Raw genomic sequence first — 27804 nt, forward strand, 5'->3', positions numbered from 1 at the left:
GCTTGTCTGCCTGGTTACGATTAAAAATAAAATAACCTCATTGCCATAGGCCATGACATTCAAAGATTTTAAAATAATTATTAACTTATCACTGTAGTTGCATGAAATGAAGAGCCTATGAAAGACAGGATTTGGGACACGGGAAGACTGAACAATGAAACAGTCTGTTGTAAACGATGATGACGAGGACTGTGGGACAGTCTTTCTGCTTCCGACAGCACCACTTCTCTCTACAAAAAGAAATTGAATAGCTCAGTATTTGAAATATTCAACTCTCTGCATGTTCAGAAAATAAAACAGCATCCTAAAATTTATTGTATTCTTGTAGCCAAATACATGACCAGTGCCTTTGAAGCACAGACTCAAAATGATGCATGTTGTACAGTTACCAAGCACATTGTGCACAGCCTTCTTGGTATCTTAAGTGAAATTTAGGGCACTTGTTGGCAAGAGTTGGGACTTTCGGAAGGATTCTGATGAATCTGAACCTCCAAATTCCACTGAACTTCCTTGAAAGCAGAAGGAGCCCTTCCTTCTCTGTCTGAAAAACATGTGAAAGATGCACTTGAGGCAGTTACCTTGCTTGGGGTTACTGATTCTCCATATGATATGCCCCATTATCGTGCATTGTTTCCAGATCCATAACTATAAAACATTCCGATTACAGGAGGATGGGTACAAAGTCAGACTTGGGAAGAAATAGTTTGTCCATCAACCAAATTGAGAGTTTTTGCTAATTTATACTGGTGGAAACCTCGAGAGAAATGCTACAAATGGATCCTGAGTGTTCTAGTACCAGAAGACAGAACCAGAAGGTTGGATTAAGCCACATTTATTAAGGTAATTGTACTTTCCAGATTATGATGTTTGATGTTTGAGTACGTAATTGTGGCTCATCAGATTACTTGGTCAGAAGATTGAAACCTGGGCTCCATGGTGGTCAAGGCTAAAGAAAAGAGTGAGGATTTTCAGGGTATAATGTAGATGAAGGTGTACAAAGAAAGGTAGAGATGCTAGTGTAGATTTATCAAGTGTGACCTGCTACTCATCCCCTTACTATGTTACCTGAATGGGCTCCTAGGATATCCCTCCACCACAGCACCCCGTGAGGCCAAGGATGATTATAGAAAGTAACCCCATTTAAATGGGTTTCTTAAGGTCAGTGAGGATAGTGGAATCCTGGAAAGTGGAGAAGCCAAGTGACTGTGCTTAAGTTCGAAGGCCACAGACAAGTGGACATGAGTCCCAAAGTGGGCAGCAGCCTAAAGCAGTCAACAAAATGACTTAAGCCACAAAAAGCATTGGTGGAGACTAATAGATCATAGTGTTCACTGGACAGAGATGAAGCTTCTGCCTACTAGCTATTTGATTTTTATACTTTAAAACATTCTGTGTCTCATTAACAGATTTGTGACACAATTGAGAGTCATGACTTTCACCCAATTTCCAGACTCGAGGCCCCTGGAATGAAGAGTATAGCCAAGGTCTTTAGAAAAAGTATGCTGTGTCTTTGCGAAAATAATAAACTCTGAATCTTAGAGATTCTTCAGGGCACCTATAGTCATCAGCCAGTCTGACTGGGCAGTATATAAAATGAGGTGATCTCTGCACTTTTTGAATGCATAGTGGGCAAAGAGAACTCTATGCCAATGCCAGAATGCCCACATTGGTTCTTTGAGTCATGGGATATTAAGAAGGAATGATTATTAACCCCTGGAACTGCCTCCCCATTTCCAAATTATAGAATAAATTGAAAGAGGGCACAAATTAATGCCACAGAAAAGACTGGAAGTATGCAAATATAGGATTCCTAGCCTATCCACATTTAACTGATCTACTCATATTTGACCGGGGTGAAAATAGATGACCCTAGAGAAAGAAAGTGAGCCATTGTAAACATAATTAGGAAGTAACTCCTATTGTAACTGCTTTTCCACAAGTGGTCTTTTTTGGAGTAGATCAACACATCATTGAGTCTGGGACGGAGCTTTTTTTTTTTTTTAAAGTAAAGTTTATTGGGATGACAATTGTTAGTAAAGTTACATAGATTTCAGGTGCACAATTCTATAATACATCATCCTCTATCACCACCCAGAGTCAGTTCTCTTTCCATCTATTTGATCTCATTTAGGTATGGAGCTCTTGATCAGGCAAATACTTTTCCAATATGTTATTAGGAAAAAAAAAAAAATTACAGCAAAGAGATCTGATTTCCCCTAATAGGGAAGCAGTACATCTTCACTCTAGGGCTAGGCCAACTATCTGCCCTTTTGTCATTATCTAATCCACAGATCACTTGCCATCACAAAGGACATCATTGCATTGACCAAGATGGAAAGGTGGTCTACATAGTCTTCTCTTAACCTCTGATGAATCCTACCCAAGATACATGGCTCTTTTCTTTGAATAAATATTGTCCTGGGACTTTTGGTTATGAAAGTTAAAGTCCAACATACTAAAATGAGACAAAGTAAAATAAATGACTCTGCTCAATTTTTTTAAAACCAAATTTCCATTTTCTTTTGTAATGTCAAGAAACAAAGTTCAGAGAAACCCCGGGACTGGAAGGAAATAGATGATGGACAAAAACCTCTATAGACAGTGAGGCTGGGAGTCAACCACAAGGCATGAGGCTGGGTCCTCAAAAGTAAGCTGGCTCCCATGAAGGGAATCTTTGTACTTTAGAAATCATAATATCTGATACTCACATGCAAGAGGAAGTTGTTTTTCCCTGCTAACCTTCATCCCTAAACCTTCTACATTCAGAAAATCTCCATAAATTGTAGAAATCACAGCAGTGAACTTAGTTGTTGTTGTTGTTGTTGTTGTTTTAAGTGCTGAATCTAGGACTAAAACATCACCTGGCATATAGTAAGTGCTCATTAAAAAAAGATAACTATATTAGTGGTGCTTTTAGAAATCTTTATGTGTTTTGTCTGTGCCTGGGGTAAAGTATGAAGAGTGAAGACCACTAAGTATACAGATTAAACAACTGTGTATAGGTTAAAAAAAAAAAAGCAGTGATTCAAAGTTTAGAGTAAGAGGGATGGAAAACAGGTATTTAGGTACATGTATCCTGTACCCACTGAAGAATCCTTAGAAATACCGGAGAAGACATGCGTGTTCCCTCTATTCCTTGGGAAGAAGGCTCATGTGATTGTATAGGAGTATGAAAGGAAAGGTTGACTTCAACAGGCTGAAGGACTTGGGAATATTAGGTAACACAGATTCATTTCAGCTAAATCTCATAAATGTGCACTCAACTTGGTGACTTATAAATTACTGACCTAGCTCTTGTCTGAAAGGGGAAAATGCAAATAGCAAAGGTGCACCACAGTCCAATTTGAGGTCAAAGCAGGGTGCAATTGAAGGGACAAGCCCTACCAGCTGCTTATGTACAAAGGCCATCTGAAGGGCTTTTACATTTTAGACTGGACCTTTGAAAGAAGAGGACCCCACTCCACTGAAGACTGAACATCGTTATTTGCCATGGGTGCATGAGGCTCCCACGCAAGGGGGCACGAAGTCTGTTTGTGCAGGGGTCCAGATGGAGAACGGTGACTGTGGGAGCAGTGTTTCTAAGTACACAGATGTTCTGACGTCTCATAGCTCTCAGAAGGGCTGTCCACTCAGACATAGCTCCAATTTCCTCTGTTTTCTGAGGAGGCCCAGGGGATGAGTTGCAGAATGGTGAGTTGGGCTACAGCAACATCTTACTTCTAGGTAGGTTAGAAAACAAACTGTTGTATAACAAATATTATCTGTAACAACAAAAACAACAGCAACAACAAAATCCTTTCTGAATGTTTGTCTCCAGGAGTCCTACAATTGTATTTAAATCTCAGTACAAAGTTTAGTACATGCTGACAGACTGGATACTAATTTTCACAGGAACAAAACTTAGGATGTGCAAACGGTCAATTTCTTTTACCTCTCTACAAATGAACTGAATTTAGCCATGAGCCCCATTTTATGTGGATATCAAGGCCCACTCTCTCAAATTAATGAGTACTTAATACTTTTGGGTGTAAACTCATTCTCTTTGGGGTGATTTCTTAAGCTATCAGAATGTGTCCTCTTTCTCTCATTCTCTCCAGGGGCCATCTAAATCCTGAGTGTGTATTTGGTGGGGGAGTTGTATATACCATCTTTGGTTGGGTCTAGAATAGTGCTTTTCAAAGTCAAGTCCTCAACCAGTAATATGAGTGCCACCCAGAAACTGGTTAGAAATGCAAATCCGTGGGCCTACAAATCCTACTAAATCAGAAACTCCGGATGAGAGGCCCAGGAATCTGTGTTTTTGACAAGGCCTCCCGGTGACTCTGATACACACTACCTTTTGAGAAGCCGTGGTCCAAAGTCATCAGCATCCAACCACCTTGGTGTCTGATGAGATGTACGATCATTGTAGGTGTTTGCTTTTGCGGCACTTACCTGACTGTACCTATAACTGCAATGTCCCCCGGGCTCATGGATTATCTCTGTGCTTCCTCCTTGACCTGACTAGAGTGCCAAGAGATGTGCTCCTCTCGATTTCTATGCCTGCTCAGAGGTTGGAAAACTCTTGCTTGCACTTCTCTAGCCTTTTCTTCTTTACAGCTTAGTTCCATGCTCAACACAAAGCGTCTCTAAAAGGTGGAGGTCTACCTACTATACCTGCGCAATGCATCTCTTCCTTGGAATCCTCCAAAAATCCCTGGAGATTGGGTCTTCCTTATTCATTAGGGATTAATCTTGGGAGAGGGCAGGTTGGAAGGCCCAATACTCAAGCCTCTGAGCCGTAACTTATTCTCTTTTTTAAATCTTGCTGCTTATTCTCCTCCTCAGTCAGGAAGTTGTTTTGTGTTGTTGTCTATGCTGCCTGGGAAAGAAAAAAAAAATCAAGTTAGGTATATAGACTTCTAAACTTACCATTTTTGAAAGGATCCCTGCTAATCATGCAAATCATTTTCTTTCTCTAGTAATGTCCACTCTTGTTACTGAAAACCTTAACTTTCCCATAAAAAGTCTCAAAATCTATTTTATATCAGAAAACCTTAGCATTGACTGGTTCTTTGCATTTTTGCCTTGAAATCTTAATTCTCCTTAAGACAATCAATGATACCTCTTACTGAAAAGAGGAAGATCAAGTATAAGGATGTATGGAAATGGATTAGATGAGATCATGGAAGAAATAAGAGTCAAGAATTATTTTTTTAAAAATGCTGTGTGGAAAAACAAACATGTTAATTAAAATTTCAAGATATTATTGCAGCATACCTCAACCGTGAATTAGAAACACTGTAATAGTTTCCTAAGTGTACTATCTGATTCTAATCACTTAACATGGAAACCTTTTTGCTACCTAACTAATTCTCATAAAATACTCCTTTTAACATATCATTTTCCTCCTTGGGCTCCTTCAATAGGTTCCTTTTTCACATAATTTATATACAAGTCTTTACCCTAATATTTGTATTTCCATGCACAGGTGCAATGTTTGAAAATAAATGAACAAATTCCAAACCATCTTTGACCTGGTCTTGATTCTCGTATTAAAAATTATTTCTCACATATCACTTTACTCCCATTATACTAATTTACATCATAAGGAGATTCATATTAAAACTGTAGCATCCATTTAGGGACTCCACCTGACCCCAGGATCTAGCATCAATTCTTATTTTTCTCAGGGAATATTTAGGCAACATCAGACCAAAGCTCTACGTGTAGACTCAGAAACAAGCCCCGCTTATGACCCATTAGGCCCTATTATAATAAGGTCTCTTTCTGCTTTATTCTCAAAATTCAGTCCTTGCCATATTCCTAGTCATTATTTGCTTGGCTTTCTTTCTACTTAAATTCAAAAGCAACATTAAGTATTCAATAATATTGTTTTAATTCATTGGAACTTTTTATTAGTATTATTAAAATATTTCCATTGATATTTGCAAAATCAAGTTTTCTTCCATTTAGTTTAGTACTAGTACTGTGATATGAACCAAAATATATTCCATTTGTCAGGATTTCACAGGGCCAAAAGACTGAGCCTTCATTAATAATTTATCTCAACACTTAGGATTCAATAAAATAGTCATATCTAAATTCAGAGAAGCTAATCATAATTTACACAATTGTAAAATGTAATCTTTAGCTAAAAGGTTTTTTTCCCATTAAATGTGATATATAAGGTTACAATGGCAGTTCCTATTTTACATTTCTAGTCTTCTGTATTTCATATTTCACTGCTACGTGAAATTTTGTGAAAGAATGGGGGAGATATAACGGTCCTTTAAAAATTTCTCACAGCAGACATAGTAAAACATGCTATAATTTCGGGTGCTCTGTTTGATGACAAAATAATTTCCAACCTTTGTCCCGGGTATTATAGAGTATTTTATCGTAATGATGTGTCCTCTCTGTACTATATCACCACCTCTCAATGCACTTCTGTAAGGGGATTGTGGCAATACAGTGGTGCTTCATGATTACTTTGTGGTTCTCTGTGACTCCTTTGAAACTCCCTTTTTCTCACTCACTCTCCCTCCTGGCAGCCTTTCAGGTTGGAGAAAGATCCACTTGTTCAAAATTACCCATATAGCCATGCGTTGAATTAGTTATAGAGAAAGGATCTCTGTTAAAATCGAACGACTCTGTGATAACCACGTTCTGGTCTCCCAGAGAGATGGAAAACTAAAGACATAGATTTGCTAACATTCTCTTATAAATATAATTTAGGAAATGCACATTCAAGTGTGTGTTCTTAATGTATTTCTATTGTGATCATGCTAATTCTTACAAAGTTGCTTTACAAATCTGATATAAATATATTAGAATATCTAAAATGATTATAAACAACAACTTGGATTTCACATCACAGAATAACCATATTGAGTGTATATTCTTAGAGCATTGGTATTCAGTGCATTTTTTTTAAAATCAAGCCTTTTTTTAAAGCATGTGCTATACTACACCTATAGAGAAACAAATGTGAGTCCATTTTTAACCTACAATGGTTTTTACAGCCAAATAATAGAGCTTTGAATAACAGAATGACTATAATTAACTCAATTGTCAATGTAGGCAATTTTTCCAGGGCATCCATTCATAGTTTAAAATATTTCTAAATACTATAGACTTTTATCATTACTATAGCACTTTAGGAAAGAATACCTACCTGCACCTGAATATTTTTTTTTAATCCTCTATTTAGGAAACTATCAAAATCATTTCTCAGCTGTGTTATAAGGAAATAGCATCATAGAACTAATATTGTGATAAGAACTTTTGGAGAAGTCAGTGTTTTGTTTTGCAAAATCAAAACCACAATTGCAGTTTTTCTTATGTCAACAAAACCCAATTTATTGTCTAACTTAAATTGCTGCCCGAATTGAGAGCAGCCTTCTGACCCAAAAGGCTTCACTTGTATTTAGTATATCAGATCCAAATGAAAAGTACTAAAGTAAGAGAATTTACATAAATATAAAAGTGGCAATCAACACATTCAGTAGATTCACCAGGTCTAGAAAAAAGGTTTTTAATGATGTTAATTATACATTATAGTTTATATACAAGTTTATTTGTCAAATCACAGATTAATAGATTTTTTTTTAAATGTCTCTATAATGTTGACAAATACATCTCCCCCTTTTCTAAAGATAGTTGTTTTTTTCTGTTGTTGTTTTTTTGGTTGTTTCTTTTTTAGGTAATTGGCTTTTAAAAAAATAAATCAAGATGAGATATTTATAGCAGTAAACTAAAATATAAGAGTCCTAAGCATACATTTTAAAGATTATGGTACTTTACATTAAAACGATTTAAGTCTTCAAGTTGTCAATTAAATAAAGACAGAAGGCCTTGCCAAAGTAAAGCCTTCTTCATGCGTTTGGTGAGAAAAAGCCCACGTTGTTCAGGAATGGAGCTGGAATCAATTAGAAAAGGGAAATCCAGGATGGGGAGTGCGCAGCGAGGATCTCCAGGGTTCGTGCTGCTGGTCCTTGAGCTTCCTGACACACCAACAAATCCACTGCCTTCCTGGTAATACTGTAGAAACCTGGTGAAGGTGGCCTGTGTAGTTTAGCGAGGTTGCTGCAGAAGCCAGGTTATAGGAGAGCATTACGGAGAAGGAAGAGAAGAAGTGCTAATGGGGCAATTTCACGAGCTTCTAATTGGGAAATTAGCAAGTGGTTCAGGCTTCAAAAATAAACCTATGCAAAACCAACTAAAAGAGCAGTTCTGTTAAGTGAATATAAGTATGTTTCCTTTCACCCCAAATGTTTAACATCTTGTGAAAAATCTGTTGATCAAAGGTCTAGCATTATTTTTAAATCAGAAGAGAGACTGTAGTTTGGGTATAGTATGTCCGAAAAAGAGAAAAGAGTCTAACTAAAAGATTTGATCCCAAACTTTCCTCTTTCCTATGATATATATGTGTAGCATGCAAAGCAATGGTGGAAATAATTAGGCTGGTGATAATTCTTCCATCTTTATATTCTTAAAAGGCAGATCAAATCTTTTTGATCATACTAGAATTTAAAAATTATTATTTTATTTTCTAGCTAAATTTAAGGGTCACTGATCCCCATTTAATCTATAAAGGACATGCTTATCACCATAAGGTTCTCTTTACTGCAAAGAGATTTTATGAAAAACACTGCATGGGGAGATTAATATTATTCCCTGTAGACCCCTGACAGTTTTGTTATACTGATTTCTACCATTTTATGAAGTGTATGTCCTCCGGGCAACTTAGCTATGCAGCAGAATTTCCCAGATGCTAAATTGCAGATTAGCACCCTTTGTGGCAAACTTTTACTAATTCACAAAAGTTTATTTCTGAAAGGGGCTTGGACTGTCATCATCTGACACAAATTTGTGTCTTCCCTGCCAACAGACTGAGACATCCTGGTGGTCGAGCATGAGATCCAGAGCTGTCACCCAAGGCTCAGGTCCCTGCTCCTGCAGGGTACCATTCCCAACCTCTTCACTAGCCATTCCTCCTCCTGTCTCTTCTAAGATTTCCAGGTGCTTAAATCAACATGGATGGTCTAGTCTCTGTGCTTTAATTTCCTCCAACATTGATTACAGGTTTACTCTGAGCTGGACACTGCCCAAGGCACTAAGAGTCCCCAGGTAAATAAGACAGCAGCCCTGGACTTGAAGAGCTTATGGTACATTGGCGCTAGTCCAAAACTAATAGATGAGGAAGAGCTATCCAGGGAAGGACCAGATAGCAGCAGAGCTGGTAACTGCACCTAAGATTCCATCAAGGCTTTCTTGAGGGGATTACCTTGAACTACTATTGAAAGATGAAGACCAGTTGGTCACTTAAGAAAAAGGAGAAGGGCTTTTAGGCCCAGGTTATAGAATACACTTCTATGAAGGTCTGTAGGTTTATAATACTATTCATATTTTGAAGCTCTAACTGCCAATATAACTGTATTTGGAGATGTTTAAGAAATAAAAGTCTTTTTAAACCTCTCTCTCTCTCTCTCTCTCTCTCTCTCTCTCTCTCTCTCTCTCTCTCTCTCTTTTTCTCCTTCTCTCTCCCTCTCCATCTCTCTATCTGTCTTCAAGCACACATACTGAGGAAAAGCCATGTGAGCACTGGCCACATGTTACTGGCTTGCAAGTGACTACCAGCAAGCCAGGAAGAGAGCTTTCACCAGAACCCAATCATGCTGGAACCTTGATCTGGTCCAGACTCCAGAACTGTGAGAAAATTAAATTTCTGTTGTTTGAGCCACCCAGTCTATGGTATTTTGTTATGGCAGCAAGAGTAGACAGACAAGTATTCTCATATACTTGGTTACTTTTAAAAGTATACTTACTAACCTATGAAGTTTGAGGCTTGCAGTGGGGGAGATGTAAGGAAGTAAGAGTAAAGAGCAAAGGGTAAAGGGTAAAGAAGGGAACAGAACGGGAATAGCAACAGATATCACTTTTCATAGAATCTTTAAATAAGGGGAAAAGAGAAAAGATCATTCCTAGGCTCTTAAAATCATACCATGAATTTTGGCATCTGCAGAGGGGAACCCTTAGTCCCCCTTCCTTCTTCATTTGGGCTACTGCTTACAGACGGTTCAATTTCATTCCCTTAAGTTCACTTCCATCTTGACTGAAAAGCACAAAGTAACTGGAGAATTTAGAAATATTTCTCTTGGCTTTCAACGGATGACCATAGTGTTCCAATAGCTGTTGCAAAATATGACTATAAAGAATAAAGATAATTCTGAAAACTGAAAAAAAAAGTCTTTAATAGGGTAATAAAAATGCAACAACTTAAAAAAATACAATTTCTTGATAAGAGGAATATCTGTATGTATGTTGATGACAAAAAATAGTCAGATTAATTATTAAAGACTGGGAAGGGGAATTAAATTGATCAAGGAAGCACAATTAATAAACAAGAGCCTCTTTGTTGTTATTTTGATTAATAAACAACTAGCTATGAAAATATCTTAATAATGATGAGATAACCACTAAAAGAATTAAATACGGGAAATCTGCTTTCTAAAACCATTGAGAAGATAAAAGTAAACAAAACAGCTTGTAGAACAGAGGCCAAATAGCAAGCAAACAAAAAAAACCAGACATCAAAATTATCTGTCAGACCAACAAAATTAATGAATGTAGTTTAAATTCCCATATTAAAAAGGCAAAATGTATAATATTGAATAAAAAGTAATCGTGTGATTTATTACATTTAAGAGAGAGATCTAAATAATAATACAAATAGTTACAGCAGAGGTGGCAACTCACACAAATGGGACTAAACAAAGCTGTTATATATTGAAAAAAATTTACAAACAGTAAGAGAAATTATATGACGGAGTACCTAAAGCTACATAGCTTAAAACACATAAAACAAAACTATTAAAAACATAGAAAATTACATTATAAACAAACAACCCTATCTATCTATCTGTCTATCATCCATCTCTATCTAATTCTCTATTCTGTTAAGCATCAAAATGATACATAGATGATAGTTAGATGATGGATGTAACAAATATCTCTATTTTTATATTAATGTCTATATTGAGCTGACAAAAATAATTATAAGGAATTTGGATAAGGTAGAACTGATACATATATATATATATATATATATATATATATATATATATATATATGACCAAAACTAACAACAATGGAATGAAAAATATAAATATTTCTGTTACTGAAAATAAGTTTCATTCATTGGATATGAAAACACACCTTTCTAAATAACTGAGCCAAAAAAAGAGATTAAAAAGTAATACATGAAAATGTTAAAGCAAAAGTTGTATACAACAGTGAATTCATAAGTATAAATATTTTTCCATGTATTGTGAAGAATGCAGACAAACTAAACTTTAGAAAAATAAAATAAAATCAATTTAAAATAAAGGAGGATTTAGGTAACAAAATTAATTAATAGAAAACATGAAAATAGAGGAATATATCCAAATATTTAAAAAATAGACTAAAAGCAAATATCATTATTAGCAAATATCAAATTAAATCATAAGTGATAAACACAACAGTACTTCTAGAAATAAAATATCAAATTCTACCAAGAATATCAACAGAAGAAAAATTTTCAACATAACTCCAAGTGAATATAAATTTTTAAAATCATAAATAAATCTTAGAAATAGAATTTGACACTACATAAAAAAATCATCAAGTAAGATTTACTTCAGGAATGCAAAAAGAGCTAATATTACATAATTTATTATTATAATACATTCAATTATTAGGCCAATTAAGAAAATCATAATCAACAAGGTATTGAAAGAATTTAACAGTCATAATTATTGAAAACACCATTAGCAAAGAATATGTCATAAACATGATTAAAAAACAGTCATTATTGGAGCACATATATCTTTATAGATAAATGTTTTCAGATTTTGGGGTACATACCCAGGAGAGGGATTGCTGGGTCATACGGTAATTCTATTCTTAATTATTTGAGGATCCTCCACACTGCCTTTCAGAGAGGCTGCACCAATCTGCATTCCCACCAACAGTGTATGAGGGTTCCTTTTTCTCCACAGCCTCTCCAACACTTGTTACTATTAGTCTTGTTGATGATAGCCATTCTGACTGGGGTGAGGTGATAGCTCATTGTGGTTTTTATTTGCATTTTTCTGATGATTAGTGATGTTGAGCATCTGAACATGGTCTGTTGGCCATGTGTATGTCCTCTTTGTAGATATGTCTCTTCAGGTCCTCTGCCCATTTTTTAATAGAATTGTTTGTTTGTTTTTTGTTGAGTTGTATGAGTTCCTTATATATTTTTGATATTAGCCCCTTATTGAAGGTCTTGTTTGCAAACATCTTCTCCCATGTGGTTGGTTGCCTCTTTATTTTGTCGATGGTTTCTTTTGCTCTGCAGAAGCTTTTTAGTTTGATATAGTCTCATTCATTCATTTATTTTAGCTTTTACATCCCTTGCCTATGAGGTCAAATTCATAAAATCCTCTTTGAACTCAAGGTCCATAAATTTAGTACCTGTGTTTTCTTCTATGCAGTTCATTGCAGCTTTATTTACGGTGGCGAAGACATGGAAACAACCAAAGTGTCCTTTGATAGATGATTGGATAAAAAAGATGTGGTATATATACACAATGGGATACTACTCTGCCATAAGAAAAGATGAAATAGTGCCATTTGTGACAACATGGATGGATTTTGAGATTATTATGCTAAGCAAAATAAATCACAAAGAAAAAGTCGAGAACCATATGATTTCACTGATATGTGGGATATAAAACTGAAAGCAACAAAGGAACAAGACAAACAAAGAAACAAAAACTCATAGACACAGATAATAGTGTAGTGGTTACCAGAGGGTAAGGGGGAAGGGTAGTGGAAGATGAAGGTAAACGAGGTCAAACATACGGTGATGGCAGAAGAACTAACTCTGGGTGGTGAACACACAATGTAATATATTAAGGAATAGTACACTTGCAACCCATATAATTTTACTGACCATTGGCACCCCAATAAATTTTAATTAAAAAAAATTACACTAATGAAAAAATAAATAAAAAATAGTCATTATCATACTTTTCTAGTGTTTAAACCCAAGGGAGACTGGTATTAAATATGGGTGAATAGAAGGCTTTGGTCGTTGCTAGAAGACATAAAACTGAGCTAAGAGATGCAAGTACAAGACAAACAACAATGATTCATTTAAAGAAAATACACAATGATATCCCATGGAAAATGTATACAATTTATTTATTTATTAAAAAAATTTTAAAATGCAGGTAATAGCAAATATGGAAATAAAATTATATAAAGAACTTTCACTATCATTGCAACAAAAATATAATATCCTGACAATCTCTTTTAATAAAAACACATTTAACATAAGAACATTATAAATATTTTTGAGAGACATAAAAGACTTGTGTGGGAAGACTGAATATTTTACAGATATTAATTATTACCAAATTAATTGCTAGTTAATGCTATTCAAATAAAAATCAAATGTGATTTGGAGCTGAGGTTGGAGGTGGAACTGAATCCTCACTGCTCTTTTCATCACTAAAAGTCTGTAATAGACATGCAGTGTGTGCAAGAATTAAACCTTTGTTAATTTAAGCCATTGAATTTTAGGGACTCTCTGTTAGCACAGCATAATTTAGCCTATCAAAACTTATAGTAGTGCTCTAAGATATATTTTTTTCCAGTAAAGTTTAATGTTGACTCATAATATAAGCATAAATTTGAAATGATCTTAGGTAACCAGTGGCTTCATTCAGTGTCTTATGGAACTAGGGTGCAAAATCCTGTGCTGCCAGTAGGTGTCGTGATCTACATAATACAGGGCAGGCTAAAAATGCCTGGGTTTAAGATTAGGTATGAGTTCGGTGGCAAAGATATGAAATTAAGATAAGTGTTCCTATTGTCTGGGAGGTAACTGCAAGTAATAGTTATTTTTAAATTATATGTTGTTTTTACCAGTTGTACAATTTTTAAATTTTGTGTGTCCGTTTCCTTCAATGCCCAAATTTTAAGAAAAGTTTGTCAATAAGATTGTCACACTGATCTTAATAATTAATACAAGAGCATTGAAGTCATTGTTAAATCAGTTAAGTAATTTATGCACAATATCCTAAAATTTTAGTAAGGATAAAATACCCTCTTAACAATAATTTCTATTACAAATAACTAGCCTAAAATACTTTTTTCCAAACAGTGCCTCAGGGGAAACAGAAACCTACCAAGCATTCCTGGTGTTCTTGTCATTTAGTGTTCTTTGTTCCATGCATGTTCATACTTATGGCAAACACTTGTTAAGTAGCCAGTTTGGGTCTGTTATAGCAAATAAAAAGCAATAAGGGTGGAAACAAAGTGGATACTTAGTATTCTGAATGGTGTCCATAATAAAGAGCTGTGAAACTGCTTTAGGAAAGTAGACTCTACCCTGGAGTCACATTCAGGATATAAATGTACCATTCTATTTTACAGAATTACATATATCGATAGCTCTTGGAAAAACTTCCTGAAGACCACTGCTTTACACCAATTATCATCAACTATGTCTTTCTGAAGGAGAAGTAGCTGGGAGGTTGTTCCTTCTCAAGTACGTACATGTTTTCCTTTTAACCTGATGTGTTTGTCTGAGAGCCTATCGATGTTCTGTGGTGATATTGCCACAGAAACATTTGTTTTTTGGGACTAATTGGATGACTTCAGTTTTCAGAGCTGTCAGCTAGACAATTTTTACAAGTTTTAAGTTCAGGTGAAATAAAATTTCTAAAATTAAAGATAAATTCTACAAAACATAAAAATTACACGATAAGTAGCTTTAGAGATTTGAGGAGATGGTTCTAAGCTATGAGCACCTCCTAATGGCAGGTTCAAAAAACAGGGCCATACCACACCCTTTTTAACATCAGATGTCTAAACAAAGCACAGGATAAGTGCACATGTGGATAACTTAGAATCTTTTTGTTCTTTCTTCCCCAGCCTACTCCCCCCCTATGTTTTTATTTTTCTTGATTGCTCGTTTTTAATATATTGTAAACTGACTCAGAATAAATACAGATTTTTAAAACTAGTATGAGTCACAGAATGCTAAGAAATGATATTAGCTATGAGTTTTGAATCAAAGGAGGACGAAGTTGGAGAAATGGTTAGTGAAGAAGACTAGTCAAAAGCAAATATTTTTTAGTGAAAATAGAAATTGGGAAAATGGTACTTAAGCATACAAAATATTTCAATGTTCAAAATTTTGCATAAAGGTTTAAGAATTTGACTTCTTGAAAAATATTAATTATTATACTGATTGTTTAATATAAAAAAAACCCTGTATTTTAAACTAGAGCGGGAAAATTTTTTAACGCAATTTTTTTAGAAAAAAACAATAACTTTAAAAAGCTAAAAATAGCAAATAAATTTTTCCTTTAACTTTAATAATAATCTGATTTTGCTATAATCATTATAGGACATGTTGTCTGTAACCTGAACTGCAAGATTTATAGAGGAATGCAAAAGGATTTTTTAAAGGTGTACATCATGCAAGCAACTAGATTGATTTTATGATTCTTAAAAACAAAAAAAAAAAAAAAAAGAAAGAAAAAAAAGAACACGTACCATAGGGAAATGCCTTTAGATTTTAGCCAGGGTCTTGGGTTAACTTTTCTAGGCTCTGCTGACCAACCTGAAGAATTTCCCGCTTATTCAGAGCCAAGGCACCTGTTTCCCTTCAGGCAGGAGCTACATGAATTCATCATCTATTCACTGCAAGCTTTTGCCAGGCACATGGAATACAAAAATCTCATTGGAGTTTTCAAGCGTCAGTGCGCATGCTCACCACGGTTCTCCCTCCCGCCAGCCTGTCTGTTGTTCCATTGCTTCTTTTCCCATAAACTCTACAGTTTATATGGAGCTGCTCTAAAATCTCCCTGTCCTCAGTAAAGCTAAAGGCAAAAGAAAAAGATTTGCAGCATTGGTCTTGTATTCTGTTCTCACTCTCAGATAAGTTTTCCAATTTGGACACAATCTTTTTAAAAGTCACCATTTTTTAAAGAGTATTTCCTTTATAATTAAAAAGAGGTTTTATTTTTTTTCTTCCCGTGTGTTAATACATTTGTTGTTACTAGTAAGTGATAACCTACCCAATTTTACTGAAAGGTAAACTGAAGAATCTAAGCAGAAGAGATACATTTCTTTGTACTGATTATCTAGAAATAAAACTTCTGGTGAAATGATAAATGATTTCTATGCATCTGTAAAATGGATACTGATATACTTTTAACTCCACATTTGAAATCATTACGAGTACAAAACCTTTATAAATTCTTATAAAGTGATGGCACTCATACAATATGACATCAGAAAAAGCATTGTTAAAGATAATTACACTAAATGTATTAGTTACTGAGGTATTTCTATCTCATCTACTCCAAATTTCATGTTTGGATTACCAATATTGTAAATTTATATTTGTTATTGTCTATTGGAAACATGAATATCCATATTATATGGGGAAGTACTACATTCTGAATTATTTCAGATAGTGTGAATGCAAGTGGACACATTAGGGTGAATACACCTCCATGGTTTGCTTTAACAAAATGTGGTAAAACCTCAAAAATGTTTTGTATAGCTATTATATTATATTGAGATAGAGCATTTAGAATTATTTTTCTTTAGCTGAAAATTAAAGGGGCTAAAACAATGATTCGGGACTATATAATCTGTGGAGGGGACACTATTTCTCATAAAACATGGAGAATCAGGGGACCTTCATCAACTTCAGGAAAGCCTGGATTGCCATGGGAACTAAGCCACTAGCCAGTACATGGGCCTCAGTTGAGACTGATGTGTAATCTCATCCTTGGGATTGAGATACCCAGGTCAGGTAGATAACTGTCTAGCCTCCAAAAAATCACCTAGGGCTCCTTTCCTTTGTCAAGAAAAAAGTCACAGATTAAATCTGGACAGATGTAATGACGAGCGGGAAAAACAAAGGAGTACACACACACAAGCTTAAAAAGTTATAGTATATATATATATATATATATATATATATATATATATATATATATATATATATATTTGCTATTGATCAAAAATCACTTGGCAAAGAAAGTTAATAGGGAGCACCCAAAAACAATAACAAATTTTATAGGATAGCAAATATTACAGTAGATGCCAAAAGCTCATCAAATCTTGGGAAAGCAACACTGGAGAGGTCGGGAACTGATCAGGTCTCACCAGGCCTGCAGCTGGAGATCAGGACGTCCCCTCATGTTGCAAGCTGCAAGCTGCATTCAAGCTCCCAATAAAGGCAGTTCAGACTAAACTATACACATTAATAACAATGTTATGCCAAAGAAGCTCACCAAACAGTGGGGAAACAATGCTGGAGAGGTCAGGAACCAGCCAGACCATACCAGGTCCACGGTTGGAAGTCAGGGCATCTCTTCATACTGCAAGCTGCATACACATTTCCAATGCCAATGCCAGAATGATAAGGAATGACGAATGAACTGCCAACTGAGGTCTGTCTTATGTATCTCTTTAGATGTACCTTTGAGCCAAGTTTCTTATTCCTGCCTCCCCACCAGGGAATGACCAGTTCCGCGAGGGTTCGGCAGTTACTGTGATAAAGATACTGCTTATATGGCTAAAGAGCCAGTTCATCCGGACAAACAATGCCTACTATTCCCGACTGGGGTCATCTAAGGCTTGGCAATGTGCCTGTCACGCCACTCTGATATAACTTGGTTACTTCTTCACCTCGTATCTCCTCTGCTGGGGATGAGATGGGGAGACATAGACAAAAAGAAACATCTTCACCTCATCTGCTGATGAGGGAGAAAGAGACATCATCACTTCATTTGCTGATGAGGGGGACAGACAACAGAAGCCTAACCATCACCTCATGAGAGAGACACAGACAACAAGAAATGATAAAGCTATCTATATGAGCCTTGGAAGCTACATTAGCCAATAAAGGTGAATTTTCCTAACATCTTCCCCACAACAGAGATGCATAGGGTCAAGACACCAGCATAGTGCAGTGCGGCCTGTCCCAGATGGGAAGGTTCTTCATAAACTACTACAGGGCAGAAAGTAGTCCCAGGAGGCAATATGGCCATGAGGTAAGTGGGGGAGTAACAACCCATTTCATGGGAGTGTGAGAGAGCAGCGGTTAGATGTTCTGAGAAGAAAGTTCTTGAAAACAGTCTTAGAGACAGGCTCTGAACTCACTTGACACAAGCAATGCCGAGGCAGGGTAGGGTGGCTTATTGAAAACTGGGAGGATTAGTGAAATTCCAAAATACATACTAAACATAATCTCCCTCCCCAAGAAAGTATCTCTCTAACATAAAAGACAGAGACAAAAATAAACACTGCAAGAAAACAACAGAAAGGAAACCAACATAATGCCAGGAGCAAAAGAAAACTTTTAAAGTATATGTAAAGAAATAAGAGATACTATCACATCCGTGAAACAAGAACACGGTTCTGTGAAAAAAACAAAAACAAAACAAAACATCAGAGAACAACCAAAGCTCTTGGAAATAAAAAAAATATGACCAAATTTTCGACGGAAAGGCTGGAAGATAAAGCTAAAGAAATCTCCAAAAAAAAAAAAAAAATTATTTAAGAGAGAGAACAAAAGGAGGGGGAGGAAAATGAGAGATAACAAAATTAATAATCAATCTGAGAAGTTCTGCATCCTAAAAAAACAGGAGTTCCAGAAAATGATGACAAAAAAAGAAATTAAGAAGCCAACATACCTTCTTCAGTTAAACCTTAGACAGTCTCATTAACATATGGTTAGTACTTATTTCTGACTAAAATAAAAAGCTATGAACTATAATAAGCCATTTTACATAATTTCCACCTTTACTAAAATAAATTAGGAGGGAAACTTTTTAAGCATAAATAGGTTTTTAATATTTGTTGAGCTAGCAATTTGAGAACTGAGACTAGCAGCACACATCCCCACCAGCAAGCATCGCAGGGTAAAATTTTCTTATTGTCAGTGATTTGCCCTTCTCAAGAGATGTGAAATTATCTGGGAGAAGACAGACTGAACGGCTCTGCATAAACTCTTATTTATCATTTGCCCTGTTGTGTGGACCTTCCTATCTATTCTGGATGCTATAAAGGCTGTTCCCATGCTCTTGTCCAAATTCCATGATCTGTTTGTTTTTTCTTTTTGGGTGTTTTTTTCCTAGCATGACTCACTCCTAAAACTGAACAAATATTTATTGAGCAATTACTAAGATTATGACCTTGTTCCTGTCTTGTAGTTTGACCATGGTTCACATTCTATCTACGTCATTAGGCCCTTCTCTCATTAGTGAGAACCTCAGGTAGCTTAGTCCCTCCTTTTTCCTAATGTCCAGTTGTGTTAATTTATCCCTACCTTTGCTCATCCCTTCCCTCATTGTCCTGATGACCAAACTCCTTGAAAGTACGCTTCCCTCATTGCAAATATCCTCTATCCTAGTGAGCCTCGAAGAGTTTGAAATTTCATATGGCTTGTGCAAATTAGTTTGGGAATGCAAATACATGTTTATTATTGGCTGTCATAACAACTTTAGAAGTGAGAATATTCCCATCTCCTGCAAGCACGTTTTTGAAAAAACTTTCTGAAGAATAACTCAAAATAATAGACCTCCCAGAAACTTAATGCTTATTTGTGATAATCATTCAGCTCTTCTGAGCTATGTAAAGAATGAACCAGTGACATACATTACAAATTCTGTAATAAATGGGACTATTGTTGATTTTTTTTTAATATGCACTGTTTAAAAGGAAAACTCGGACTGTATGTTCTGCAATAGGCAGTACTGCAATATAAGGAATCATCTATGAATCATATATGAATAATTATGGTGTTTATGATGATTATTTAACTGAATATCATTTTCTCAAATATCTGCATGAACATGTATTGCCTTTGTAACGGAAAGATAAATGTTATTTTCAAATTTTGTGGATAAGTGAAAAAAAAAGGACAAAGATTTAATAAATACTTGGTGGCTTTTAGGTTGTGCCACATCATTAAAAGTGACTTAACTTTAGGAACCAAATAATCATTTCTCTCATACTAAATCCATAGCCTTAATGAATTCCATGTATTATATTTATGTAGAATTTCTCTCTAAAGAATGAAATAGACTTTACTGATATTATTTTCTTAGTCATCTCAGCATTTCTGTGAGGAAAATGGAATTATTTCTGTTTCATAGATGAGAAAACACGTATATAAATTAAGTGGCATGTTTAAAATTTTTCAGCCAGCCATAGGCCTGCAAAGAGAACACTGGTATCCTGAGCCTAAGAAATACTTTATCAGCTGCCTCGGTTTTCACTGGAGGAAAGGGCACAGGCAGTAAAAGTTCAGATACTAAATATGTTTTACTATCCTCTAAACACTGACAGTTGTATTTCAGAACTTTCTAGAGGCAGATAGTTGCTTTTAAAAGGACACGAGGGCAAAAGTTTGCCACAACTAAACATTATCAATCTTCAGTTTGATTTATTTTCTGAAGGTACGTTTATCTTGAGAAATAGGCCTTCTGACTTTTAAGTAATCCAAAGGCTGTTTACCCCGTATGTATCCATGCTTCTAGTGTAGAGGGTAGATTTCTTAAATATCATGAAAACCTTATTTTCTCAGACACAGGTGATCTTTGAGCAGGTCTCATGAAATCAACTATGAAAACTAGACTCTGGGAACATATAGACAAAAAATGGTTCAAGGAACGACAATAGCCAGGTTAATATGAGAAAGGTTCTAAACACAAATGAGCTTTCATCCTGGTCTTACTTTTATCAATTTATGAGATAATGCAAAAAATGAATTAGTTTTCCTATGTGAAATCAATACATTGACTATACTGTGTCCTATGAATACTTTCATATTCTCAGATTTGTTTTTACACATCTTATAAAGGCACCAAATTTTTGTTTGTCAGTCTATAGATTACTCAGTTATTACTATCTACATTAGTGATTTTGTGTTGTTCTGTAACATTTGAGCCTCCCAAATGAAACTCTGATTAAGAGTCTTGGTTTTTTTGTTTGTTTTAATCGTAGATAGAACTGGAGGGGATGAGAGAAGCACTCAATGTGATTCCTGAGAAACTCTGCTCCAAATCTTCAATAAAAATGAGCATATTTAATAAATAAATAAATAAATAAATAAATAAATAAAGTGCTAAGCCTCTACTGTACTCCACTGTGTTCACATCAGGCTTTCTTAAGAAATACTAGTATATTTTCCACATTTTGAACATAAGGAAAAAGAGTGTTAGAAATATTCAGAAACTCACCCTTGATTCATACTTGACAACATGTACTTCCAGTTACTTACTTGGTTATATTTTTCATGAAAACATTTTTTGACTTTCAAATACGAGAGAGAGAGAGAGAGAGAGAGAGAGAGAGAGAGAGAGAGAGAGAGAGAGAGAGAGAGAAGGTAAATATAATAATATCTCCAAACAAGAGTAGGTTTTTTTTAAAAAAGTCAGGTTTTTCCTCTAATGTTGGAACATATCAGGACTTCTCTGGTTGAGTTCCAGATGAATGGCTGGCTTGTGCTTAAAAAACCAGGTTGTACAAAAAGATCTGGATCTTGAAATGCCAGAATCACACTAAATATAAAAGGATGATCACACTGAGAAAGGCACATGAGAACTGAGACGAGCAGAAAGAAAAGCAGAGCTATGTCTCCAGTCTCATACGTACAGTAGTCCCTGCTTATCTGTAGCTTCGATTTCTGTAGTTTCAGTTACTCGTGGTTAACCACGGTCCAAAAATATTAAATTGTAAATTCCAGAAATAAACAATTTAGAAGGTTTAAATTGTGACATGTTCTGAGTAGTGTGACAAAACCTTAAGCTGTCCCACTCTGTCTCGCCTGTGATGTGATTCATCCCTTTGTCCAGCGTATCCACGTTGTACTCGTATACGCGTATGCTCCCCATCCACTAGTCAGGTGGGTTTTCAGATTGGTTATGAGAAAGAGAACATTCACATAACTTTTATTACAGTATATTGGTATAATGGTCCTATTTTATTTTTAGTTATTGTTGTTAATCGCTTACTGTGCCAGTTTATAAACTGAACTTTATCACAGGTATGTATGTATAGGGAAAAAACAGTATATATAGGGCCCGGTACTGTCTGAGGTTTCGGGCATCCACTGGGCGTCTTGGAACATATCCCTAGCAGATAAAGGGGGGACTACTGTACTTTGAATAACAAAATATCTGAGAGAAATAGTAGACAAATCCTCAGCATCATTAAATTGTCTTTTTCTTTCTCTTAAACCTCCTCCTTCCATATACAGTTGGCCCTTGAAAAACTTGGGGGTCTGAGGCACCGACCCCTACATGGTTGAAATTCCACATATAACTTTCGAGTCTTCCATTGGCCTGTCTTAACCACAGATGCAATCAACTATGGATCCAAAACAGTAGTTTCCATCTGGCAGGGAATCCACGACTGAGAAAGTGCAAGTTGGAATGTGAAAATACTGGGTTTCTATCTGCAGATGGTTGAATTCACAGACTCGAAAACCATGGACATGAAGGACCAACTGTATTTATTGAAAAATAATCTACGTATAACTGGACCAGTACAGTTCAAACTCATGTTGTTCGAGGGGTGACTGTAGTTGACTATTTTAAGTTAAAAGGGATACCCTAGAATCTCATAAAGAGACTAGGTAAGAACCTAGGTTGACAACCTGTTCCTAGCTGGTAGCTTTGGGCAGCTCTTTAAGCCAAAGTGTTCTTGTAAAATGAGGGGTCACATAGAGCCTTGTAACTCTGGAATTACCCAAGGACCATCAGTTTTAGTGCACTGAAGCTAATTGGAGAGAAACTTGCAATGTGCGGGACACTTCCTTTGGGAGAAGGGACAATCCTAGCTTGTCCTGGAGATTGGGAGAGTAGAAAGAGTGGAAGAAGGTGTTTATTTAACATTTAGGAAGGACACTTAGCTGGGTGGCAGAAGTAAACACAAGTGTGGTTCCTGCCTTGGAGCTGCGTGTGTATGTGTGCGTGCGTGTGTATGGGGTGCTGCTGCAGATAGACTACTATTTAGCATGTTTCCAAAGTGAGGACCCTTTTATACAAACATTCAAATGATGTATTTGTACATTTAATATCTCCTGTTTGAGAAAACATACCAGAACAAAGGTTATTATGATTTTACTTTGAAATGAATGTGTAAAAATGAATCATCATGGCATTACATACATACGAGTATGAAAACTGGCTATGTGTGCAGGAGACATCATGTATTCAGTCTGTCTACAATGCTTGGTGCACATACTATTTATTTGCAGACCAAGTCTTGCAGTAAATCAGCAGTAGCCCAAAGGTCAGGAATTAAGGGATTAGACTGATTTTTGGTGTATGAGCCCAGCCTTTTGTTATTATTTTTCTTGCCTTCCTCCCTCTTCCTCTACCACCTGTTGTTTCTCTGGGCCACTGCCAAGACCCCTGCAACCCTGGAGCTCTTCAGGCTGATGGAAAATTAGTCTTCAGTGTGGTAATGCTTTGAAGAGGCTGAAAATCTGAGTTTGCTCACCATTTGCCCAGAGAAATGAGTGGCCCTGTTAAGACTATCTTAAATATGGTGCAAGGGAGGTAAAGCTGTGTTGGCTGCCAAAGTCAACACTAAATCTACTTTTATTAACATCAAATGAATGCAGAAAGTCTCCAATAACATGATTTTAGACTAGGCTATTCCTTCCACTGATAAAAGGCTAATGAGCAAAATTTGGCTACTGTGTGATCAGGTTAAGCCCAGGCAAGATTCCAAAGCTATTCCCAACCACTGAAGAGTGAGAGGCATGAAAGTTCAACCAAAAAAAAAAAAAAAAAAAAAGCAAATGCTTACACCTGTATGATCAAAAATGATTGGAATCAGAGAATTAGTTGACTGACAGGCATTCCAAAACAGATTTTGAAGTTATAATAAGAGTTTAAATTATTAGGGGCATGGTGTCTGAAGCTTCAAGTAATAGTTATTCATGCCGGAGTCTGTTCTACCTTTAAATTACTGAGAATTGTAATAAACATCAATGGCTACTACTGGGATGGCCTCAGGTCCAGGATCACAGCTTAATTCTTAAGACATGGAGATGGGATCTATAAATCCCACTTGGAGTACAACAAATTATATCTTCATGAATTATATCCAAATTATATCCTAAAGCATCCTACTGATGTTTTACTATTTATTATGCATGACTCCTTGAAAATGGAACTTAACAAATATCCTATTGAAAGAACTTTTATGCCAATTAGTAATAGTGTGACAATAATATCTAGCAAAGAAGGAAGAGGAAGAACAAACCAAGCCTTTGGTCTTTGTATTTAATTAACATGACCTTCCTTATTCTTTTGAGAAAAAAGCCAGGAAAACTGAGTTTCATTAAAAAAAAAATGTCCTACAATATTATGTTTTAATTAAAATTGAATAAGCTTCCCTATGAATATTTTAACTTTAAAAGCTTGGCCAGAAATACTACATTATTCAAAACTGCATCACTTATGTCAAAGAAATTAGTACTTGATACTTAGAGATTCGTCAACCTCTTAAATGACCAGTATCCTGAAACTCAAATTCAAATAATGTGAACACTTCAGTTACCCAAAGGAGAAGAGTTATTTTGTTCATTAACTGCAACGAAGTTCAACGACCTCCAGTGTTGAAACGATTAGATAAAAACGGTATTCTTTACCTTTGAAACTTGAAAATAAGTTTCTGGAAAAAATTTATTACCTTGCCAAAATCAATTGCTCCTCACCCCTTTGTGCATTCCACAAATGCTTGTGACCCAAACTTGTAAAGTCTCTCACTTTTTGTGTCCCACTCCAAGTTCACGCCGCCTTAAAAGGAGGAAGTAAAAATCCTTTACTTGGTGTGAACTCTGCATCGGTCATTTTTATCTTTTAGATAATCCTATTTTCACGCTGCCTTCTGGCTGTTAGTTTGCTTCCCTTTTCCTTTTCTTTTCTCGTTGTTGGTGTTGGGGGTGGTGTAAGGTGGAGGTCCAAGTCCTTGAAACTGCTAAAAAATATGAGCTCTACCACTAAGGAGTAGAGATATAAAACAGGATTTTTCAAATAAAATAACACGCACTCTCAAACTCCCAGAGAGAACAAAACAAACAAGAACACAAACTTGGGCTGTTCCGGTCCATCCACAAAGGTGGGAGAGGAAAGAGCACCCGAGACAGACGGCGGCTTCCGCCCTACCGGCCCGCAGGTGGCTAGTGGCAAGCGCCTCCGACATCCAAGGCCAGGATAGGCTGTGCCTGCGTCACTAGTTCGTGCTGTCCGCCCCGGCCCAGAAAAATAAGCTACCTCGAAAGAAGACAAAACAGAAAGACAAGTGTGCGTTAGGCTACCAAGGAGGCATTACTTCCGATTACTAATCTGATGCCCCATCGCTGTCCAAAGAGGAACCTGCCACCAATCAAGTTCCTGCGCAAGTTATTTTTATTTCCCACAGCCTCTCCACCTGCCGCGGCGGTGCTCCGCGCACCCCAGGCTTCCCTCCGGCGACCCCCCGTGGGCTGCAGCAAAAACGGGGCGCTTCGGCGGGGCGGGGGTGGGCGGCTGCTGCGAATCCGGCCGGTTACCGCCGCAGTTTTAGTGGCCTCCGATTGGCCACCAAGCAGGCGGGAGGCACAGCGGAGGAGGGAGGCGGAGGCGAGGACGGGCGGCGGCAGCGGCGGGAGGGGATTGGAGGGGGGAGCCGGCCGCGGAGCAGAGCAGCGCGTGCGACAGGCGCTGGGAGAGCGGTGGCGGCGGTGGCTTTGGCTCGCCCCGGTCGCGCTCCCCGAGGCCGAGCGGGGTTCGCCGGCAGCTGCGGCGGGGAGGGGGGAGGTGAGGCGGCGCGCGCAGTGCGCGGCGCGGGGCGAGGACCGGCAGGCGGTGCAGGCGCTCAGGCTGCATGTTCGGCGGTGGCAGCTGCTTCGCGGGACGGAGCCGCAGCGGTAGCGGCCACGCGGGCCTCTAGCTTCACCCCCACGCGGTCGAGGCCGGAGAACAGTCTCCAACTCGCCCGGGGACAGGAAAGGGGAGCCCAGAAGCGGCCCACAGCCCCCACGCAGCGGAAGCTTCGGGCGGCGGGACTGCTGCCCTTTGTGGGCTCAGCGCGCAAGACACGGAGCGCCCTCCCCGCGGCGCTCTTCCCAGCGTCTTAGTCGTGGCGAGCGGCCTTGGAGAGGGGACCCGGAGGAAGCCAAACCACGAGCCCGAAACCTCGCGTTACGGAGCTCCTGTGGAGCGCCATCCGCTCCACTTCCACCTCCGCATCCTACACCGGCCAAGGTCCCCGCCGCAGCCGCCTGCATCCCTCCCAGCTTCCGCTGCGCTTTGGGCCAGAGCAGAACCGCCTGCGCTGCCACCGCGGCCGCCTACACACACACACACACACACACGCGCACGCACGCTCGTCTTCCCCCGCCCCCTCCCCAGCCCCTTGATCTCTGGGTCTGTTTTATTACTCCTGGTGCGAGTCCCGCGGACTCCGCGGCCCGCTATTTTTCATCAGCTCTCTCTCCATTGGCGGGGAGAGGAGAGCAGCGGAGAAGGGGGTGGGGTGGGGAGGGGAAGGGAAGGGGGTGGAAACTGCCTGGAGCCCTCTCTCCGCGCCGCTGTTGGTGCTGCTGCTGTTGCTGCCGCCTCCGGCTCCTCGCTCGGCCCCTCTCCGCCTCCATGTGCCGGATAGTGGGAGCGCCGCGGACCCTGCTGCCGCTGCTGGCGGCCCTGCTTCAGGTACGCGGCGGTCCCCGCGGGCCGGGCCGCGGGTGAGGTGGGGCGGGCGGCGCCGGGTCCCTTTGTTCCCCGCGCCGCTGCGGGGCCGGGCTGCGCACCCGGGAAGGGAGGTGCCGCACCGCGCGGCCGGGAGCTGCGCAGACACTAGGCTCCAGCCGGTCGCTGGGGCAGGGCTGCCGGGGCCGGCTGATCTCCCACGCCTCCCTTGGCGAGTCCCGAAGAAGACGTTCGCAGGCCCCCTCTGTTCCTCCTTCGTGGTCGAGAGAGCTCACGGGAGGTATCTCTAGGCAGCAGAACGGTGAGGTAGGATAGCATACCGGAGCGTTTTGCTGTTTTCTACGCTTCTCTCCCCTCGCATTGCACTTTGCTCCAGTTTTTTTTGTTGTTGTTTATTTCTGCGGGGATGGGTCGCGAGTTTGCAGTAGCATTGCTCACTCTGGTGTCTTAGTTACGGGACTTGCCTCCACCCCACCCCGCCCTGGCCCCCGCGCGCCTCCCGGTGTCAGGGGGCTCCGCTGTCCTATTGTCCTTACCCCAGCTCAGAGTTGCCTCCTGTTCTTGTTCTGTTGCCCTCACATGTGCTGTGTCGGTCCCACCTGGAAAGAAAACCTCGCCCCCTTGCCTCCTGGAGTCCTTGCGGGTCTGCGCCTCCGCACCTAGCTCCTGCCGGTACACCCCTTTATCCCACCCCGAGGGGGAGAAGTTCCGTTACTCGGCTGTTTTTCTTCTCCCTCGGTCCGGCTGCCTCTGCCCTGCGTTTGCCCTGGGGGTGCTTTCACCCGGAGCCTCCGCACTTTTCGCACCTTCGGGAGAATGCCACCCAGCCTCTCCTGGAATCCGTACTAGGAGGCTCCCCCGCCGCAGGAAGCACCTGCTCCAGGCAGGTCGCAGGCTCCCTCGCCACTCCGCGCCGCCGTTTCCCAGCCCGGGCGACCACCCAACTTTCCCGCGGCGCTCCCTCGGAGGATGCCCCGAGGCCCCGCCCGGCCCGCCAGCTAGGTCCCGGGAAGAAACGCCGAGCGCCTCGGCCGCGATCCCCTGGTAGGGGCCT

The 27804-nt window shown here is 38.8% G+C and overlaps 2 protein-coding genes across 2 annotated transcripts in view; one reads left to right on the plus strand and one right to left on the minus strand.

The window, feature by feature from the left end:
• Nucleotides 1–1994: 1994 nt before the first annotated feature.
• LOC308509844 (uncharacterized protein) lies at nt 1995–26329 on the minus strand (the record flags this gene model as incomplete). Its single annotated transcript, XM_081078377.1, has 4 exons — nt 1995–3719; nt 4435–4861; nt 24751–26124; nt 26224–26329. 2 exons carry the CDS (start codon nt 26327–26329, stop codon nt 25370–25372), a joined length of 861 nt encoding a protein of 286 aa, XP_080934503.1. The 3' UTR covers nt 1995–3719; nt 4435–4861; nt 24751–25369.
• Nucleotides 25742–27804, plus strand: part of CDH2 (cadherin 2) — a 210401-nt gene continuing 208338 nt past the window's right edge. The window contains exon 1 of the mRNA XM_081078176.1: nt 25742–26753. Within this exon, the coding sequence (XP_080934302.1) occupies nt 26694–26753 (60 nt within the window). The 5' untranslated portion in view covers nt 25742–26693. The remainder of the gene's footprint in view (nt 26754–27804) is intronic.

This window comes from Rhinolophus hipposideros (genome assembly GCF_964194185.1).
Source record: "Rhinolophus hipposideros genome assembly, chromosome: 17".
Classification (NCBI taxonomy): Eukaryota; Metazoa; Chordata; class Mammalia; order Chiroptera; family Rhinolophidae; genus Rhinolophus; species Rhinolophus hipposideros.